We start from the raw sequence: 13,022 nt of genomic DNA, 5'->3' as shown, positions 1-13,022 counted from the left end.
AGAAGGTGATGGTGGTGATGATGATGGTGGAGGAGGAGCAGGAGGTGGTGATGATGGTGGTGGAGGAGGAACAGGAGGTGGTGATGATGGTGGTGGAGGAGGAGCAGGTGATGTTGATGATGGTGGTGGAGGAGGAGCAGGTGGTGTTGATGATGGTGGTGGAGGAGGAGCAGGTGGTGATGGTGGTGGAGGAGGAGCAGGTGGTGTTGATGATGGTGGTGGAGGAGGAGCAGGTGGTGTTGGTGATGGTGGTGGAGGAGGAGCAGGTGGTGTTGGTGATGGTGGTGGAGGAGGAGCAGGTGGTGTTGGTGGTGGTGGAGGAGGAGGAGGAGGAGCAGGTGGTGTTGGTGGTGATGATGGTGGAGGAGCAGGTGGTGATGATGATGGTGGTGGAGGAGGAGCAGGTGGTGATGATGATGATGGTGGTGGAGGAGGAGCAGGTGGTGTTGATGATGATCAGATGATGGTGGAGGAGGAGCAGGTGGTGTTGATGATGATGATGGTGGAGGAGGAGCAGGTGGTGTTGATGATGATGATGGTGGAGGAGGAGCAGGAGGTGTTGTTGATGATGATGGTGGAGGAGGAGGAGCAGGTGGTGTTGATGATGATGATGGTGGAGGAGGAGCAGGTGGTGTTGATGATGGTGGTGGAGGAGGAGCAGGTGGTGATGGTGGTGGAGGAGGAGCAGGTGGTGTTGATGGTGGTGGAGGAGGAGCAGGTGGTGTTGGTGATGGTGGTGGAGGAGGAGCAGGTGGTGTTGATGATGGTGGTGGTGGGGATCTGTGTTGTTTACATGGAGCTGGCCAATAATTCAACAACTCTTAACCTCTTTCCTTCTAGTTGCGGACCAAGCTATCGTCTCAGGAGATCCAGCAGTTTGCTACTTTGCTCCATGAATACCGGAATGGGGCCTCCATCCACGAGTTCTGCATCAACCTGCGACAACTCTATGGGGACAGCAGGAAGTTCCTCCTACTGGGTACAATACCATTTATTAACACTATGGTCGCCAAAAACGCCTTACCACGTCATTCCCCGCCATGCTCATTCTGCCAAAGACGCCGTACCACATCTTTGATATCAATATTTCAAAAATCTGTGATCGCAATCATATTTCTCCCCCGGAGACTTGAGATCTACTGTTGATCCCCTCTCAACTCTCCAACGGTTCAAGAGTGCCATCTGGTGGCCGATCGGCGGATCGCTCAAACCGGAAACAGGAAACGGAAGCTGGTGCTCATTCCAATTCGGTCCGATCACTCGCTAATAGTCCCAGGACTCGAGCTAGACACAATGGATAGCAATCCGTTACCAATAACTCGATAAACAACATGATTTGGACGTATATACTATTATACAACCTGGAGATGGATCGCATATTTCTACATCCCATAATAGGAATATTTCTGCTCCACGCTCATCGCCCAACGGCCCGAGGAAGCTACGGTTAGTTTCAGCGTTATTTTTTAACGTGTTCGATACAAACGGCTCTAATGATCATATCACCCACACTAGATGAATCATCTAACGTTGGCCACGGAATTATAAACTACCCCCCCCCCCATCCGGTCAACATCAGATGATAAGTAGTAACTTCTAGAAGCACGTCCATTTGAATTTTTTTTATCTCGCACCGATTGCTATCAAACTGTATACAATCATCAATATAATGCATTTAGGGCTATAAATCACGTTCTGGAGAAAGCTGCAGAAAACGATAAAAACATACTTATACTTTAGACCGTATTTTAGTATGAATATGTGAATGAAAAAGTATAACGTTGCTACACCCTGAACAATAGATACTTGATGTTGAATGGGCCATAGTAATGTCAATTTAGCAATACAATTTAAAAAGTTATAGCCCTGCAAAGAAGGGGAACTTCTCCATAGACAAATAGAGCTGGCGTGGGATTGTTTATTAAGAATATAAGCCTGGCGACCAAAGTGTTACATTTTTTTTTTTTTTTTTTTTTTAATACTTGAATCCTATCATTATGTTGTGAGGAGGAGATAATCAGACATAAAACTTACCAACGTGTTTTGTGTCAAGAGTTCGGCCACATCACTGCATCAAAACGGTTACTCGGGTTACACAAATTAATTATAATTCTGATTGCTTGGCTCTCACTAGTCAAATGATTTATATTCACAATTATAACTTTTACACAATTTTTCACAATTAAACTTAATGGTATGTATGGAACCCATACTCCAAAAGGTAAGTTTCCATGAGGTCATAGTCAGTGATGCAGTATATGGGAACTGCCCACACGCCGCGTGCACGCGCATACATGTGCCCTCAGTTGCGCACAGAACAGATGATTATTATGCATAACAATGTTTTAAATGTAATTGTAGTTACAATTTCTTTAATTGAATTAACTTAAACTAGAAAAGTAAATACAAACTAAATTAACAATGTAACTTAGAGTTATTTTACAGAAGGACAGTTTCCTTCAGACTGAAGCACAACTTGTCTCATCCTTCCAGTCTGGAGATCAAGCAGCCCCCCACCAATTGGTAGCCTACAGCCAGGGCTCTTATTTTGGTTTGGCACTTCTCGTAGGTATCCTATTATTATGCAAAGTCTAGGTGATAAGTGCCGGCCGGGTAGCTTCATTGCTTTCCACAACGGCCGGGTACTTATCACACGGCGCGACGAGTGCGTGCGTGCACATCATTGCGCGCACTTCTGCCCTGAGTGATCTACTAACACGCCGTGTAACCGCGTGTGTGCACGACTGCATGCCTGGTCATAGTCTTTACTTTGATGTTTATTAGTGTCCAAGTAAGTACAGTAAACGTTTCCGTCATACTAACATGCCTCGTCAGTGCCTGTAGTTAAATTGAATTGCATTATTTATTTATTCTTTTGCTAATTGTTAGATCATAGACATGTGAATGATTAGATTAAAAAAAATGTATTGTCAATATTCAGCACAAGTACAGTACAACAAAAATAAGTTTGGCATCCAACCAGAGTGCAAATGTAATAGTAAAGTGCATTAATAATATACAATGTAGAGGTGATTAAACGGGGTATAAACTATTACTACTGAGTAATAGTGCTAATCAGATGTATGTATAGAGTTGTAGTATTAATATCTACAGTGATGCTGGTATAAAGATACTATGGTAGTACGGTAGTTATACTGCCCAGCAGTGTAACTAGTAAGAATAGGTAAGGGATATGTACAGATATAGATATAGTATCTATCTATCTAGGTCGTCCTCGGACGGGCCCTCCATCGGTGCTTCCAGTCATCCCGATCCTCCATGCATCTGGCTAGCTCGCCGGTGCTTTCTGTTCCCGCATCTCTCCTGAGTACGTCCACGTAGGTTAATGTGGGACGTCCTCGTGATCGATGCCCGTGTGTTGGTTCCCACAGCACAAGTTTGCTGGTTGGCATCTCATGGTGTCTCTGGCAGTGACCTGCCAGCCTCATTCTCCTGACTTTATCGCTCACCTTTAGCACCCCCCCATACAAGATTGCATTAGTGACATGCTCATCCCTGTTGATGTTGAGCACCACACGCATCATTCTGGTGTAGCACCCATCCAAGGACTTCTGCAGGGTGGGCTTCAAGGTCCAGAATTCACTGCCATACAAAAGGACAGACTCAACTGTTGCATGAAAGAAGTTGAGCTTGATTTGACGGGGGAGGTTGGATTTCCACACACTGGTCATGCCGTTCAGAGCCCTCCACGCAAGCGCCTTCCTCACTTTAAGGTCTTGCTCGGACGAGTTGACCCACGAGCCCAGGTACTTGAAATCACTGACTTCCTTTAGAGCAGAGCCTCCTGTTGTCCTTAGAGGTGGATGATCCGGGAGGATGTTATACATTATGACCTTGGTTTTCTTGGCATTTAGCCTAAGGCCAACCTTGGCGCACTCCGTCTCCACTCTGTACACTGTGCCTGCTCCACGTGGTCAGAGAGCAGGCTGATGTCGTCCGCGTAGTCAAGGTCTGTTAGGACTATGGCGGGGTGTCGTCTCGATCTCCTTGGGGTTATTGTGAGACCAAGTTCCTGCTCCCGTCCATTGATGGCCTTCCTGAGCACATAGTCGAGGACTATGACGAAAAGGAAGGGGGCAAGGGTGTCCCCTTGCATCACTCCAGCCAGGATGTCAAATTCTTCACTGTTGCCGTCTGGGGTTACCACCTTGGCCCTTGTACCCGTGTGCATGGTCCCTATGGCCCGGAGTAGATTGGGAGGGACTCCGTAGGCCTTGAGTATCCTCATCATCACGGCTCTGTGTATCGAGTCAAAAGCCTTTTTGAAGTCGATAAAGCACAGTACCGCTGTCAGGTTGTTCTTCTTAACCTCCTCGATGATTCTTCTCAAGGCCAAGATCTGGGCCACAGTGGTCCTCTTCTCTCGGAAACCATTTTGGTTCTCCCTGAGGTGGGGGTCGATGGCTTTCCTTATCCGGTTTAGTATCATGCAATTGTAAATTTTTGCAATGACACATGTCAGACTTATATCTACAGATGTGTAAAAAGGCTTACATGCAGACATGTAAATGATCATAGACATGTAAAACATCATATACATGTAAAACAGATGTGTAAATGATCATAGACATGTAAAACATCATATACATGTAAAACAGATGTGTAAATGATCATAGACATGTAAAACATCATATACATGTAAAACAGATGTGTAAATGATCATAAACATGTAAAACATATACCGGTACATGTAAAACATATACCGGTACATGTAAAACAGACGGGTAAATGATCATAGACATGTAAAACATCAGACATGTAAATTATCATAGACATGTAAATGATCATAAAACATAGACATGTAAATGATCATAGACATGTAAAACATCATAGACATGTAAATTATCATAGACATTAGGGGTGTAACGATGCATCTAAATGTGACGATTCAACTGCATCGATTTGAAAATGTTAGAATCGAATTAAAAAAAAAATATATATATTTTTTTGACCTATAGTCCATTCATGCTGAGTGAATCAGTTCCCCCAGCCACATTTGTGTATTCAAATTTGTTTGGGGAATTAACTGATAGAAAATATATCGAATCGAATCGTGGTCAAATGAAGAGATTTCATGATGCATTTGCAGGGCTCTACAGTGCGACCATATTACTCGCATATGCCTCTAGAAATATGTGTGTGCGAACCGGAAAAATCAATTACTCGCACGGTGTGCGAGTGAAGATTACAGCCTCAGTCGTGCTTTTTTCTCCGCTGATAATCGTTCAAAAACTACAAGTCCCACATTGCACTCAAGCCAACGGTCCAATCACAGTAGAGTGATGTTACTGGTTGTGACGGGGTCCTTTTCCTCTTCCCCTCGAAACTCACAACAATGATGGCGTAGTCGGAATAAGTGGTGTTGGTGTTGCTTTTATTGCCAGCCTTCCAAAGTGCAGCGGTGACATTCCATAATATGTGACATAAACAAAATAATAAAACCTATACTTCTACCTCTGCAGTCTGTCAGGTGGGTTCCACAATAACCTCACGTTGACAGACAAAACACTTACTGTGTGGAGCTCCCCTGGTTACCCTTTTTGCAACCGTGGTTCTGGTGAAGCCCCACACAGAGACAAACAGACTAACAACACTTACGGCGCTTCCCTCTGTTACCTTCACTGTAACTGATGCAGGAAAGAACAAAAACTCCTTGGGCCGCAGCCCTCATGAACACCCTGGACTCCTCCCCCTCCACAGGTGCCACAGATAATTAAATTAACCAAACTAAACAGGTGCTACACATCAATTAATTAGCAGTTTCATATACACATTAAAATCAGACAACCTCCAACACCAATACCCTCACAACCCAATAAATAAATATATACACAACCCAATAAATAGATATATGTACACAACCCAATAAATAAATATATGTATGAATGGATATGAATGTATGGTAATATGTATGAATGCATGTATGATAAGATTAATGAATATGTATGCATGTTTGATTATACATGAATGTATATGATGAGTGAATGTTGTGTGTATGTGTGCGTGTGTGCTGCCTCGGAGTCAGTGACAGACCCACTCTGTCACACTGGTTTCAAGAAAAAAAAGGAAATGACCAATCGGAAGCTCTCATTTTCTCTTTTACTTCCTGAAAGTCCGCCATTGCGATATGCGAGCGTTTTCCGAGACAGTAACTTATTCTAGTCTTACCAATAGCAATAGATTTGAGAACACCTAGATTTATCGATAGCAATAGTAATATAACGTTAATGCAACAAAACGAATGCCTTGCTTTGTTAATCATAACGTTGATGCAGTAGCGTATGTTGTTGTGTTGGCTGTAAGAATAGCAACACTGTGTACACATTAAAATAGCGATAATCGATTCTTTTCGACATCGACATTTTCAAATCGATGCAGTGTTACACCCCTACACCAAAGTCACTGGCCCACTGTGCGTGTGTGCGTGCTAACTTGGCTAGCGTTATCAACAGCAGAGGTGGGCAATAGGGTCCAGCTGCAGCGCCGGAGTGCAAGCGGTGTGCCGTAATTGGCAGAATCGACTGTCAATCAATGGTCTACCTGACACGCAAACTCATAAACAATGTTTCTGTACTGGAGGTGTACAGTATTTCAATAGGCAACCCTGAAAGGATTATTTTTCTAGAAGAGCAACACAGCCAAAACATAGGCATTGTATGCATAAAAGGGGCTAAAGTTAAGTGACTGTTACTTTTGTAGCAGTAGTTTGATTTGATAGTTTATTTGATAGGGACAGCACATGTTACAAAGTACAAAATACAAAATGTAAACATGCAGGGTTGTAGCAAGAGCTAATTTACACCAGGAGACAGCAAAACGCTTTCAATAAATAAATAGCCTGCTTAGGGTAAAAGCATGGTGACAATCAATGATAAAAACAAGAAACAAGTTACATAAACTAAATCAGATAAAAAATGATCACAGTTCTGGTTTGCCTTAAGATGGGTCTTGAACATGGAGTATGTGGGGCACTCTCTAATCACAACTGGTAGGCTATTCCAGTAGTTACCACCTTTAACAGAGAACACAGTTTTAGCAAAGGTAGTATACCGAAAGGGCACCTTACAGTCCCCTCTACTGATGGCCCTGGTGGTAATGCCAGTGTCTCCTTTTTGTTCAATGTCACTGCCTTTCTTATTAGGCCTAGTTGTTGGCTACAACTTTGCCACAGTAGGCATTAATCACTTAATAGTTCAAATGTCTGTGTCCCATTCCCGTTTGCACACGCAGATACACACACACACAGTGGGCCAGTGACTTTGGTGGTATGTGCTATTGCACAGATGTGTGTCCTGTTCCCGTTTGCACATGCACGCACAGTACAAATATAAATCTTAAAAAAAAAAAAAAAACTCTATTACTTGAAATATTTTCACTGTGCTCCTAAATATTTTTGTGTGCTCCTAAATTTCTTTGTGTGCTCCTACATTTTTTCATTTAGGAGCACATGTGCTCCTTGGGAAAAAGGTTAGCGTAGAGCCCTGCATTGAATCGTTGCCTGAAGAATCGTAACCAAATTTAATCGTTGTGAGGTCGCATGGTTACACCCCTAATAGACATGCAAATCATCAAACTCGTAGATGTAACCGTGGCCACTGTTGACCCCTTCTCTCCTGCTCCTCCCCGCAGGCCTGCGGCCCTTCATTCCAGAGAAGGACAGCCAGCACTTTGAGAATTTCCTCGAGACCATCGGCGTGAAGGACGGCCGCGGCATCATCACCGACAGCTTCGGCCGCTACCGCCGTACGGCCAGCTCCGCCTCCGACTCCACCACCAACGGCAACGGGGCGGCGGGGGCGAGCGGCGGCGGGGGGGGCTCGGAGGAGGGTCCCGAGCCCTCCGAGGGCGACGAGTGGGACCGCATGATCTCCGACATCAGCAACGACATCGAAGCGCTGGGCTGTAGTATGGACCAGGAGGGGGGAGTCACGCCCTGACAGAACAGGGGGTACCGTGGAAGAGCAGAGGCTTGAAATGGCTGCCAATCATCAGGATATACTGTCGTGGCTACACGGACACAGACTTACTGGATCATGTGACGTTGGTCCTTGGCACTGATTTTGCATTACTTTTGCCGTTTTTCTTCTGTTAAGAGGCTGATCCTTAGTTAGTTGAACGCCCATGGGTAACTTCCCCCCCAACAGGACTTGAAGTGGCAATAGAGGGCAACGATGACAACGTGGCTGGCGCTTCTTCTAGGCCCTGTTGATGACATGCTGTGCAGCGTCCCACTTTTTTAGCTATCTGCCTAAATATTAAAGGCAACCAACTTGTGTCTAGCCAAGCCCAACTTGCGTCTAGCCACGCCCCCGCAGCGACACGGCAGCAGCAGAGCGGAGCTCTGTCGTGGCAGCATTATGTAGCAGTAATCCCCCCCTCTTTTAACATCGACAACTAGCTCAACTGGTAGCGCCGCCTTGCTGTTGATCCTGCGGTCCGTTGGTGACAAGTTTGATTCCCTTACATTTTTTTTTTTTTTTTTTTTTTTTTTAACTTGCATTCTTTCGCCGGTTAAGTTTAGGCATGTTAACTTTAAGCATTGTTTCGGAGTTGGTTAGGGTTAAGGTTAGGCATTGTTTCGGAGTTGGTTAAGGTTAGAAGGGTTAAGTTTAGGCGCTGTTAAGGAGCTGGTTAAGGTTAGAGTTTGTCTTAGAGAATGGCAATAGACAGCCTATTTCCGCGCTGCAGCTCTCTCGCGCTGCCGCGGTCACATGGGCGTAGTGGCCAATCAGAGAAACGCTAAACACAAGTTGGTTGCCTAAAATATTCACGCGTTTGGCCTTCATCATTTATCACGTTGCTGCATTTCAAAGTCATTCATAGGGAGGTGTAGTCTGACGTCACTTTAGTTTCCCGCACGGTCCACCCATATAGGGATTTGTCATTGGGAACATTTATTATCGGCTATTGTAATAATTCTGCCTCATGAACATTGGCAAGCTTTCCATTTTTGCACAAAATGAGTTCCCTTCCATCACTAACATTAACATGCATTTTTGGTGAAATAAAGTTAGTTATAAGGTTGTTTCATTTGTCGTTAAAAAAGAACTACACTTACCAGTAGAACGCCTGTCCTTCAGTGCTGTCGCCTGATACAGCCAGGAGTCTACGCTGTGGTGACGTCAGTCAGCAGCGCCAGAGTGAAGTGTAGTTCCACAGTGAACGAAAACATTTTTTCATGTTGAGCTATAGATTGTGGATGAATACACACAGAAAGGTACACCATGCCAATGTTCATGCTTTATTTGTTTTAAACGAGACGTTTTGGAAATGGGTCAAATTGGAAATACATTGCCATTTCAAGGAGGGTGGACCGCACAGGAAACACCAATGACGTAACCACTACACCTCCCTATTGGAACTTCAAAAGACTGCTGAAACCTTTGTTTACTGTTGATCCACTTTTTCTCATATTTTTCTGTATTTTCCTCCCATCCCAATTTTAGTCGTTATGCCAGTTCCCCCCCTCCCCTTCCTGGTCGTTGCGCGCATGTGCCCCCCACTGGTCGGTCTAGGGAGTCCTGAAGTCTATCGCATGCTTCCTCCGATACATAGGAGACAGCCAGCAGCCTCTTTTCACCTGACAGCGAGGACTCTCATTGGCGCAGTGTAACGCGTGGGAGGTCACGCAACCTTCACCATTTCCCTCCCTCGCTGTGCAGGCGCCCTGACCGACCTGTAGGAGTCGCTGTTTACAACGACCAGATTACCACCCACCGGCTTCCCTCCCGCTGACACCAGTATGACGACCGGCCAAGCCGGAGGCACCGCTGACAGCCATATTCGATACCAGTGTCTCTGCGGTGGTAGACAGACGCTTAGTCCGCTGTGCTACCCGGCCGCCACCTTTGTTTACTGTTAACTTTGTTTTGTGCTTATTTATTGGCAGTATCTGCCACCACTGACAGAGATGCAGCTGAATCCCATCTTGAAAACCCTGAAAGGTTCTGGAGTCTGAAGCAATCATATCCACCAAAGGATTCTGTACATGCTATTTATATTATAGTAATAACCCTTTGAGATCTCAACATAATAAGGTTGGAATTTTGAGAGCTGAATATTCTAATGATGATGTCACAGTGGCTACTGGCCAATGAAAGCTATAGATTGGCAGAATTCTGAACATTTAAATAAGGAAACTAAATTCTTACACCTGAAAGGGTTAAAGGGATACTTGGGACATTTTACATTTTAATTGGTTAATGCTCTTCACCTTGTCGCTTTGTTGGGAAATGTTTATGCATTTTGCTTAAAGGAACAGGCCAACCTTTTGGGAAATTAGCTTATTTTCCATCTACCCTTGAGTTAGACAAAAAGATACATACCTTTTCCGTCTCTGTGCATGCATTAGGCATCAGGAACGCCTGCACCGTTAGCCTAGCTTAGCGTTATTCACTGGAAGTAGGTGTACCAGGGTAGCCTAGTTCCCAAGACTCTACTCACTCACTCCAAATACACTCAAAATACAACTCCAAAACGTTCCTGTAAACATGTTGTGACCTGTATTTACCACGTGGAGAAAAAAAAAAGTTTTCTAAGCAGATATATACTCGGAACAATTTTTTTTGCCGAACCACTGCTGTCTGGGCGCAGTGCTTTCACGTCACCTGTGCACCTTTCTAACGTCAACAACAAATCCAATGTGACTAACGTTAGCCTCTACTCGAGCGACAGGGCGTGCTTTCATTGAGTGAAGTGGATATCATCAGATAGTAGTAGTATCTAGATAAATTACAACTTTACAATCATGCCTCTGTGTGTTGTAAAGAGTTGTGCTAAGAAACCATCGAGGCCAGGGTTTGCATTTTCGTTTCATTCAATTCCAACTAAACATCCAAACGGTTGAAGCTATGGCTAATTGCTCTGAACATAGATTCCAACACACCAATGGAAATAATCAAGAACGTGCGTATTTGCTCAGAGCATTTTGCACAAGATGACTATTATGAAAAAAATTCTACCTAGTAGACGTTTTCTGAAGGATACGGCCATCCCATCCATTGGAGAAAAATTAACACTGGCAACCTTGACTGCTAAGTTTTCATTTATGTTATTAGATGGAAGGCTGTATTCCATCTGTCTAACGTTAGCGAATATTGTGAGATTGATGAAGAATAGGACGTAACTTTGCTGGACGATCTTGGTTGACGGTAGATGCAAAATAAGCGAATTTCCCCCAAAGTTGGCCTGTTCCTTTAAAATAAGAATATTGCTGTTACTAATTGAACCCTTGCACTGAAGAACCATATAAGTCAGTTTTGGACATTTTCCGGACAGTTTATCTAAATCACTTGGGAGTGTGAATGTGATGTATCACAAGAAACGACTCAACCTCGAAAACTATGAATGAACACAACACTCTTAACTTCCCATCTTTAGCTAATAAAACACTGAAAACATTGTTCCTCTGAAAACGGACTTGCATGGTTCTTCGTTTGAGGTACTCGATTCAGGGTTCGCACAAGGTCCTTGAAGTGCTTGATTTTTTACCAAAAAAAGTCGAGGCCTGGAACTCCTTAACCAGCCAATTTTTTAACAAGGTGCTTAAAAAGTCCTTGAAATTCAAATCAACTCGACTGTCTTGCGCGCTCCAACTGCGTTTCCTCATTTCTTCGCGTGTGATGCTCTAGCTTGCTCTAGCTGGCAAGCAGGCCAAGCATATCCTTAAAAAACAACATTTAAAAGTTAATTGTATCCTTCGAGTGACATCCTTGAAAATGAAAAATGTTGCTTGGAAAAGTACCTGAAAGTCCTTGAATTTAATTTTGCAATGTCTGTGGGAACCCTGTCAATTGTAACCATGGGGCTCAGCGAGCTGGAAACGTGTCTTCAAGGAAACTGAATGACCAATGCAAACTGTTCCCAACAGAGTGACGGGTGTCTCCGGTGGGGAGTGTGAGACTGTACTGGAGTATCTGTCTATTCCTGGAAGTCAGTCACCTTCACCAAGTGAACCTGCTTGTTTTCTTAATTTACTTCACGTGTGTGTGTGTGTCTCTTTTGGCTATATATTTTGTGTGTTGTTCGTTTTTACACACACATCAACTGTCATCAGTGTTTACCCATTTATATCATTTTGTCTTATTGAAATCAGGCATTGCTGTAAAAATGTTACTTTAAAAAAGAAAAGAGGAAGAAAAAAAGAATCTCAATTAAATTCCAGCGATTTGAATGGAAAGGACATCTTGACGAAGCCAGTTGGTTAACGGCTGATGGAAAGCTTGGATGTTAAACTCGTGCTACTGTATATTATCACCCGTCTCTGTCAACGTGCCTTTATGACCAGTCTCTGTCAACGTGCCTTAACCCTAACCCTACTGTATATTATCACCCGTCTCTGTCAACGTGCTGCTGTATATTATCACCCGTCTCTGTCCACGTGCCTTTACATCGCAGCACCGCTGTCACCCGTCTCTGTCCACGTGCCTTTACATCGCAGCACCGCTGTCACCCGTCTCTGTCCACGTGCCTTTACATCGCAGCACCGCTGTCACCCGTCTCTGTCCACGTGCCTTTACATCGCAGCACCGCTGTCACCCGTCTCTGTCAACGTGCCTTTACATCGCAGCACCGCTGTCACCCGTCTCTGTCAACGTGCCTTTACATCGCAGCACCGCTGTCACCCGTCTCTGTCAACGTGCTGCTGTATATTATCACCCGTCTCTGTCCACGTGCCTTTACATCGCAGCACCGCTGCCAAGTGTCCTAAACCTGACGCAAAGTATGAACTGTAACCGTTCAGTTGGTTATTAAATAACACTTACTTTTACATTTAGTCATTTAGCTGACGCTTTTATCCAAAGCGACTTACAAGTTCTGTACGACAAGTCATCAGGAAGGGTACAACTCTTATCAGCTGAGTAACAATGTTCATCAAAGTGTTGCGTGTTACAGTGTAGGTTAGTTTATTAGGACAAGTGCATGACAGTAAGGTTAGTTAGGGTTAGAGTTTTTTTTTTTTTTTTATATATTATTTCAGATAATTGTTGAAGATAAATTGT

The 13,022-nt window shown here is 44.1% G+C and overlaps 1 protein-coding gene across 2 annotated transcripts in view; it reads left to right on the top strand.

Moving 5' to 3' along the window:
- ccm2 (CCM2 scaffold protein) overlaps positions 1–12,254 on the top strand; it is a 55,329-nt gene extending 43,075 nt beyond the window's left edge. For both annotated transcript variants that reach the window (XM_084315031.1, XM_084315030.1), the window contains exons 9-10: positions 841–979; positions 7,651–12,254. In XM_084315031.1, the coding sequence (XP_084171157.1) occupies positions 841–979; positions 7,651–7,958 (447 nt within the window). In that variant the 3' untranslated portion in view covers positions 7,959–12,254. The remainder of the gene's footprint in view (positions 1–840; positions 980–7,650) is intronic.
- The last annotated feature ends 768 nt before the right edge of the window (positions 12,255–13,022 follow it).

The sequence above is a fragment of the Notolepis coatsorum genome, assembly GCF_963971535.1.
Source record: "Notolepis coatsorum genome assembly, chromosome: 5".
Classification (NCBI taxonomy): Eukaryota; Metazoa; Chordata; class Actinopteri; order Aulopiformes; family Paralepididae; genus Notolepis; species Notolepis coatsorum.
This window is presented reverse-complemented; position numbering and strand designations above follow the sequence as displayed.